This window comes from Trichechus manatus, unplaced genomic scaffold (genome assembly GCF_000243295.1).
Source record: "Trichechus manatus latirostris isolate Lorelei unplaced genomic scaffold, TriManLat1.0 scaffold00106, whole genome shotgun sequence".
Classification (NCBI taxonomy): domain Eukaryota; kingdom Metazoa; phylum Chordata; class Mammalia; order Sirenia; family Trichechidae; genus Trichechus; species Trichechus manatus.
In genome coordinates this window covers 10,020,665-10,029,566 of record NW_004444042.1, presented here as the reverse complement: position 1 = coordinate 10,029,566, position 8,902 = coordinate 10,020,665, and the positions used below count along the sequence as shown (strand labels likewise).

The following is an 8,902-nucleotide window of genomic DNA, read 5'->3' as shown; positions in this document are numbered from 1 at the left end:
CGAGGACCTGCTGCCCCTTATTGGAAGCAACAACGTGCTCCTGGAGGAGACGGACACCTACGAGTGGGCGCTCAAGAGCTGGGCCCCCTGCACTAAGGCCTGTGGAGGAGGTACCGCCCACCTGGCCCGGCACCCTGGCCTCCCAGCTGGCTTGTGGGGCAGCCCGGGGCCTCTCAGAGGAGAAGGGAGCTGGGAGTACCCAGGGCAGGTCAGGGGCTACATTGTTTCCATCTCAGAGTCCCACAGGCTGCCTCAGCCAGGTCCCCCTAGCTCACCATTTCTGCTGCCAGAGTGTGCAGCTCTTGCCTCGGTTTCTCCTTGGAAGTCCATTCTGGGCAGGGCCCTGGGTACAGGGTTAGGAAGGTGCTAGGGGAGTATCCAGAGCAGGGCCTCTGCCCTGTAAGAGCTCATGGGCTGTGCAGAGGCAGCTGTCCAATGCCATGTGCCCACCGGAACCACCTGGGGCACTGATGAAAGAAGGTCTCCTTCACAAAGTGACCTGGGCAAAAGGCGGTGCAAAGGCCCAAAGGGAGGTGGATTGGCCCTCAGACTCTGCAGAGGTTGCTGTCCCTGGGGCCCCAGGCAGGGCAGTGAGGCACTCGTGGACCAGGTCCATGGCAGCCTGCCCTCCCCCAGGTATCCAGTTCACCAGATATGGCTGCCGGCGCCGCCGGGACCACCACATGGTGCAGCGGCACCTGTGTGACAACAGAAAGAGGCCCAAGCCCATCCGGCGGCGCTGCAACAAGCGCCCGTGCACCCAGCCGCCCGCGTGAGTGTTCCTGTCCCCCGCCGGGGTGTCGTAGACCCTCTCTCAGTCCTGGCCCTAGAAGGAGTGGCTGCCCAGCGTGGAGGCAGGCAGCCCGGCAGCCCATCTCCCTGAGCGAGGGCAGCAGCCCCCCCACCCCTCTGTCCCCTCGGGGGCTTCTGGGTGATTAACTTCCACTCCCAGGAGAAAGAAGATGCTTCCTTTGCTCTGCCCTCCCAGGTTTCTTTTACAGATTGGAAAACTGAGGCCCATTTTGGAGACTTGGTTTTTGTCAGTGATCTGGCTGGTTCCTACAGGTGAAAGGACCTCAGTGCTCCCAGGTCCCAGGCCCCTGCAGGACAAAGCTCCTCTCTCCCGGGTCATCTGGGGCTGCCTGCCAACCGCCCAGCCGTGCTCTAGCCCCTGATTGGCATTCCTCCTGAGGAGACAGGCTCTTCTGAGCACAAGGGCATGTCCTTGGGATTATTTGGAGGGGACTTCAGGGAGAGGAAGGAGCTGTGATTTGCGGAGGAATCAAGGTCAGGCCTCTCTGAGCCTGTTGTAGAGCCGGCCCAGGGCCTCTTCAGCCCCACCCAGGTCCTCTGTCTCCCTGAGGCAGAGCTGAGAGTGCTGGCTGGGAGGAAACCGCAGAGGGCTGCATCTGCCCTCCTGCCTCCGCAGGAGTCCTCCCTGGGTGGGGGCGGGAGTGCTGACTCGGCCTTGATGGGACAACAGCTCCTGCTCCCTCAGTGAGCACAGGGGCACAGGCGGGAGCTAGGGGCCAGCAGGTGCCCTGCCCCCAGCCTCAGCCCTCCTCCGCCCGCCCAGGAGGCCTTCTTAACCAGCCCCTCCACGCTTCTCTGGGACTTCCTGCTTTCTACTGTTATTCAGACTACTTCCCCACAAATGCCGTGACCACAGAGTATGCAGTGGGTGAGCAGAGCTGGCCACGTGGTAGGGGGCAGGCCACCCCCACCACTCCCTCCCCGGCTTGTCTCCTCATCTGTGAAGTTGCCAGATTTTTGTTTTTAAAAGGAAGGGGTTGGCTTTGAAAATGTGCCTGAAAGAGGCCGGGTTTACTACTAAAAGGTGCACGGGGAAACTGAGTGAGTAGGAGTTTGGAGCAGAAACAAAAGCTTTGCTTTTTCTCCCACGCAGCCAATGGCCTTCTGCTTATGAAGCTTTTGAAGATATTTGAAAAGGGGCTTGTGGCTAAAAGATGTCTGGAGACCGTGAACTTAGATGATCAGAGCTAAAGCGCTGTGGGTGAAGAGAATGGTAGTGATAGTGCCTGTCCTTATTAAGTGCCTACTGCATGCCACAAGGAGCCCTGGTGGCACAAACGGTTAACCATAAGGTCGGCAGTTTGAACCCACCCAGTGGCTCCATGGGAGAAAGACCTGGCAATCTGCTTCCATAAAGATTGCATTCTAGGAAACCCTGCAGGGCGGCGGTTCTACTCTGTCACGTGGGGTCATTATGAGTCGAAATCAACTTACAGCACCTAACAACAACAAAGGAGCCCTGGTGGTGCAGTGGTTAAGAGTTTGGCTGCTAACCAAAAGGTTGGCAGTTCAAATCCACCAGCTGCTCCTTTGGAAACCCAGTGGGGCAGTTCTCTGTTCTATAGAATTGCTATGAGTTGGAATCCACTCAATGGCAATGGTTTTTTTTTTTTTTTTTAACAACAACGTTGCCTGCCAGGCACCTGCCAAGTTCTTTACAGATATGAAGTCCTGTAATTGTCCCAAGGGCCCCATCAGAGAGGAGGGGCTTTCTACTATTATCCTCATGGGACAGTGGCTTTTATCGGGTTTGTGCACGGCTCTCTCTCAGCACCCAGGACAGTGCCTGCCCACAGTAGACACTCAAATATTTATGGAGTGTTGAAAGAATCCTGATTTACAGATGGGGTAACTGAGGCTTGTCCCTGGGTGGTACAAATGGTTTGCGCTCAGCTATCAACCTAAAGGTTGACAGTTCGAACCCACCTAGCGATGCTGTGGAAGAAAGGCCTGGTGATCTGCTTCCATAAAGATTACAGCCAAGACAACCCTATGGAGCACAGTTCTACTCTGTAACACATGGGGCCATCATGAGTTGGAACCAACTTGAAGGCAGTGGGTTTGGTTTTTTTGTTTGTTTGTTTTTTTATGAGGCTTAGAGGCATTAATAGCTTGTCCAAGGACACTTGGTGCCGGCATTTAAATCTGCACTATACCCATTTTTCAGATGAGGAGACCGAGAGCACAAAGGAATAGTGTCTTCCCTAAGGCCACCCAGGCAGGCACTGTAGAGCCAGGAGGACAGTTGTCTTGGCCCCCAGGCATCCTGAAGCCCAAACCCATACTCTGGTTCCTGCCTGCAGCTGTTTTGGGGGGTGGGAGTCAGCCCCCTGGGAGGAAATGTCTCATGGTCCCATTGCCCTACCCTCTGCCCTGTCTGTCTCCAGGTGGGTGACAGAGGAGTGGAGCGCCTGCAGCAGGAGCTGCGGGAAGCTGGGGGTACAGACTCGGGGTGTGCAGTGCCTGCTGCCCCTATCCAACGGCACCCGCAAGGCCATGCCAGCTAAGGCCTGCCCCGGGGACCGGCCTGAGGGCCGGCAGCCCTGCCTCCGCGTGCCCTGTCCAGCCCAGTGGCGCACCGGAGCCTGGTCCCAGGTGAGTCACCTTCAGGAGGGTGGGAGAGGCTGGGCCAGAGGGGCACCTTCTAGGAGGCTGAGGGAGGAGGTCGTCTGGGTCGGGGGAGGCACGGTGGCAGGGGTCAGGGGAGGCGGGGAGCTTCTGAGAGATCTAGCGCTCCCTGCAGGCAGACAGCTTCTGGCTGAATTTCTTTCTTCGCAGATCTGATAGGGTTCTTCTTAAAATAAAGCGGAGTACCCCACCCCGACTACTGTGGCACAGCTCTGTGCTGGGCCCTGACATTCATTTACTGTCTCCTTTGAGCTCACACAGAGCTGCGAGGCACGGCTAATAGCCCCACGTTACAGATGAGCAAATTAAAGCGCTTTTGTTCATTTAAGAAATATCCACAGAGCACCAGCTACCTACTGGGCATTGCGCTAGGAATGCCAGGAATCCAGCATCAACCAGACAGACTGATTCTTGCCCTCCTGGACTTTACAGTCCAGCTAGGGGCATGGCCTAGACAAGTGAACCAATGGCACAAGACTTGCAGAGTGGAGTGGTGCCAGCAGCAAGCAACGGGTCATGAGATCTAGGGCGGGCTTCTCCGGGGAGGTGGTGTTCAAGCTGAGGGATGAGCAAAGACCTTGAGACAGGAACAACCTGCAGTGTTCCAGAAACCAAAAGTACAGTGAGGCTGGAGCTTAATGGGAGGGGCAGGAGCTAGCAGATGACATTGGAGAGGTAAGCAGGGGTCAAATAGTGCAGCGCCCTGTAAGGAGTTAAGAGTTTATTCTAAGAACAGTAGGAAACATTTGCATTTGTTTCCTGAGGGCTCCCTACAAACCGGGTGGCTTAAAACAGCAGGAATTGATTGTCTCACAGTTCTGGAGGCTAGAAGTCCAAAGTCAAGGTGTTGACCGGTCCATGCTGCCTCTGAAGGCTCTAGGGGAAGATCCTCCCTTGCCTCTTCCAGCTACTGGTGGAGTAGTTCCCATGGTTCTTGGCAACCTTGGGTGTTCTTTGGCTCGTAGATGCCTCACTCCAATCTCTGCCTCCGTCTTCACGTGGTCTTCTCCCCTCAGTGGCTCTTCTCTTTGTATAAAGACACCACTCATACCAGATTAGGGCCCACCCTATTCCAGTATGATCTCATGTTAACCTAACTAATAACATCTGCAAAGACCCTATTTCCAAACAAGTTCATGTTCACAGGTCCTGGGGTTTAGGGCTTCAACGTATTTGGGTGAGTAAGGGACACAATTCAACCCCTAACACCACGGAGGGTTTTAACATCGGATTTCAGGTTTAAAAGATCACTTAGATAGCTCTGTAGAGAGTTTGTTGTTGGGAGGCCAAGGCAGAAAAAAGGAGACGGTAGGAAGGCTGTTGAGTGATCCAGGTGAGAGTTGCTAGTGCCTTGGGCCCTGGAGGTTGCCACAAGGGGAATTTTTTTTAATGTTTTGGGTTTTCTCTTAAAAATTCATTTAATCAAGGCAACAAGCGCAGCGATGCTGTTGTAATAGAATAACACCAGGAAACATGCCAAGGTTGATCTAGAGCAGATTAGACAGAGAAATTATGGTCTGTTCATATAATAAAATAATATGCAGCAAGAAAAATGAAGACACTTGAACTGTACTTATTAATATAGATAAATCAGAAAAATAAATTTAGGTGAGGAAAAAAAAAGCACTGCCATCTGATATTTCCAATGGGATGCCATTTACCTGAAGTTTAAAAAGACATAGGGCAATATTTGAAAATGTGCCAGAATGCGCATCTATTAAAACGGGGGATGGCATTTGAATGGGCTTTCTTTAGCTTTTCCTCCATACTTTTCTGTATGTTTAAAATATTGTGTAATAAAAAATATGCTTACATAACCCCAAATCTCCACCCAACTCATACAGATTTTATATTCTTCCCCATCATATATAGCTTTATTTGTTTTAACAGAAAACAGAAAGATTTTGGGTCCACAAAGGACCCCATAGACAAAATGAACAGAGAGATGACGGGTGGAGGGAGACATTTGCCCCTTGTAAGACTGACAAAGCTCTCACGATATCAGCTGCCCTTCATAGTTATTCGTCTTGGGAGGGTGAGCCAGGCCTGTGGCTCTGTGGGCCATGACCCCTGCTGTCTCCCTTGGGTTGTCTCTGGCCCCAGTATGAGAGGTGGGGCCCTACAAGTTGTTCCTCACCCAGCTGGGAGAGGCCATTGTCAGCACTAGGACAGCCCGGTGACCTGGTCACATTGGACAAACTTTCTTTTCTGGGAGCCCCCGCCCCTCAGCACCTCACACTCCCCGTTTACTGGAGTAAGAAGTGTGAGGTCCAGGGCATGGTGTCGGGGCAGCCCTTGCAAACAGTAGTCCTGTGTTCATCTTCTACTCCTGGCACCCACTTTCCCGCTCAGCAAAGAAGACTCTTGAAAATATGTCTGCAAGCTGATTCTTGGCAAGTCAGGTTACAAAAGTCATTGAATGTCAGAGCCAGAGGGGTCTGTGGAGACTCTGCCACCCAACTCTTTTGGTTTATAGATTTGGAAAGTGAGCCAGAGGGGAAGTGGTGCCAGAGTCTGGGCCCCCCATCCCGTTAACAAGATATCGTCAAGGAGGTGGACCTGCAGTGTGGTGAACCGGAACAGGGAGTTTTCCAGGGTGATACAGAAGATAGTTAACAACCAGACATGGGCCCGCTGCAGTGGATAACGCAGTGCTGGCTGGGGTCCCAGAAGACCCTTCTTGTGCCAGGGGACCTTGAGGTCATGGAAAGGTCCACAGGGTTCTAAGCTCAGGGCCGCAGTTATTTACAGGAGTATTTGGCAACTGGTATGGCGTCCTGGCATGGCTGTCTAGAAGTCCTTGTATGTCCCTTCTGGCCAAGTGAAGAATCGATGCTTTGTGCCTTTTGTGTCCCCGGGCATTGGCTGGACTTTGGACCTCACTGCCGCCTTTCCTCTGTCTCCCCACCCTCCCCACCCCGGCACCGTGGCCGGGCCCTGGTCCTCCCGTGGACAGTGCTCTGCCACCTGTGGAGAGGGCATCCAGCGGCGGCAGGTAGTGTGCCGGACCAACGCCAACGGTCTCAGGCAGTGCGAGGGGAACAAGCCGGACACCGTCCAGGTCTGCAGCCTGCCTGCATGTGGAGGTGAGCCAGCTGGGATGCGGGGGCAGGGCCAGCTCCTGGCCTAGACTGAGACCCAGCCCCATCTGGCATCCTCCTTCCCTAACCACCAGTTGTCATTGAGTCAGATCCAACTCATGGTGACCCTATGTGTTTCAGAGTAGAACTGTACTCCATAGGGTTCTCAATGGCTTCTTTTTTTAGTAGAGTGCCAGGCCTTTCTTCTGAGGCACCTCTGGGTGAACTCAAACCTTCAACCTTTCAGTTAGCAGCCAAGTGCGTTAACCGCTTGCACCACCCAGGGATTCCCCTCACCCTCTAAAAGGCCCAAATTCTAGAGCCCCCAGCCCATCCCTTTTCTCCCTGCTCACAGGAGGTCTCCAGAACTCCACAGCAAAGGCTGACATCAGGGAACTTGTGACCCCAAAGTGGACCCCACAGACTGGATCCCTCCATCCTGTTAACAAGATATCATCAAGTAAGTGCATTCTCTGGGCCCCACCCCCCTCCTAAATGTTCAAGGTCATGGTGTCATGAGCAAGGACCATGGAGTCAAGCCAACCCAGCTTGCAGTCTGTCCGTGTGATGTTAGCCCAGGTACTTAACCTCCCTGAGCCTCAGATGCCTGACTGTGAGCTGGGGATGATGGTAGTCAAAACCCATTGCCGCCGAGACAATTCCAACTCATAGCGACCCTGTAGGACAGAGTAGAATTACCCCATAGGGTTTCCAAGGCTGTAATCTTTCAGACTGCCACATCTTTCTCCCGAGGAGCGGCTGGTGGGTTCGAACTGCCAACCTTTCGGTTAGCAGCTGAGTGCTTGACCACTATACCACCGGGGCTCCTTATGATGGTACTACTGGTCCACACACAATCCCTTATCTGCAATTCCAAAATGCTGAAAGCTCTGAAAATGGAAAGGTTTTTCCTAAGTTTGGTGCAAGCTCATTTGGCGCCAAAGTCTGACCTGCACCAAAAAGAGGGAATTTATGCCTTTGCTACAGAAACATTGCCTTATTTGTTCACAAGGTGATGGCCCAGACTCAGCCATAACTGGGCATGCTATGTCATGGACGACATATGCAGTATGAAAACACAGAGTGTTACCTTTCAGAACCCCCAGAGAGTTCTGAATTTTGAATCACATCTGGCCCTAATATTTTTGGATAAACGTTTGTAAACCTAAGCCACCTTCAGAGGGCCTTTGAGAGGATTAAATGAGATAATGCTGCTCTGCCCAGCTGTCAGCTAACAACAGCAACAGTGATAGTAATTTCTCTCTGCTTCATGATCAGCCATAGATCACCCTTCCATCCATCCATGCGTTTAATATTTATTGAGCACTGCTTAGTCCTGTGGCACAGTGGTTAAGAGCTTGGCTGCTAACCAAAAGGTCGGCAGTTCGAATCCACCAGCCACTCCTTGGAAACCATATGGGGGCAGTTCTACCGTGTCCTGTAGGGTAGCTCTGAGTCAGAATCAACTCGACGGCGATAGGTTTGGGTGTTTTTGGTTTGCTGTGTGCCAGGCACCGTGTTCTATGCTCCCTTCCTAGGTTCTTTCTCTTTTTCCCTTCCTCATCTCCCCAAGGATTAGGGTCTAGCAAGACGAGTAGCAGAAAGATAACAGGCCCTAACTCCTACTTAGCGGACCAGTTTAATGTATGTCTTCACGTAAATCACTTAACCTCTCTGAGCTCTGCGACCTCGTCTGCTAAGTGAAAGGCTTGGACCAGATGTCCTCAAAGGACCTTCTTGGTGCACCCTGGTGGCTTCTGTGCTCCTGTGCAAGCTCCTGGGTTTCCTCCCAAGAGCTACGAGTGGGGCCTGATTTCCTATTCTGTTCTAGAATCCTGGCGCCATCTAGCGGCCACTGGCTTTCCATTTTCTCTCTTCTTTCCCTGTTCCCCTAAACCTCTCTGCCGTGGGCAAAAATTAATTGAAAGCAAAGCTCCTGCCTTTACCTTCTGTCTGGAGAGACCTCCAAACTCATCTCCCTGGTGCAGTTGCAGACATGTTTTCGTGTGATATTTTCAGCAAAGAAAAGTAGGAAGTGAGCACTCCTCTATGCCCTACTCGTTACCATGAAGTCTATTCCAACTCATAAAACTACCCCCATAGGGTTTCCAAGGAGCAGCTGGTGGATTTGAACCGCTGACCTTTTGATTAGCAGCTGAGCTCTTAACCGCTGTGCCACCAGGGCTCCCTCCTCTATGCCAGGCATTTCATATATGCTATTTCATGTCATTATTCACTGAGAAATGCAACATTGTCCCCATTTTACATGTGAACAAACTGAGGCTTGGAGAGTTTAAGTGACTTGCCCCAGGCCTCACAGCTTTTTTGTTTGTTTATTGTTGTAATTTAAGTGAAAGTTTACATTTCAAGTTAGTCTTTTA

General features: G+C 52.3%; 1 protein-coding gene across 1 annotated transcript in view; it reads left to right on the top strand.

The window, feature by feature from the left end:
• The window catches only part of ADAMTS14 (ADAM metallopeptidase with thrombospondin type 1 motif 14), a 106,759-nt gene that overhangs the window by 96,079 nt on the left and 1,778 nt on the right, over nt 1-8,902 (top strand). The window contains 5 exon segments of the mRNA XM_012557502.1: nt 5-110; nt 637-772; nt 3,201-3,408; nt 6,398-6,527; nt 6,877-6,981. Of these exon segments, the coding sequence (XP_012412956.1) occupies nt 5-110; nt 637-772; nt 3,201-3,408; nt 6,398-6,527; nt 6,877-6,981 (685 nt within the window).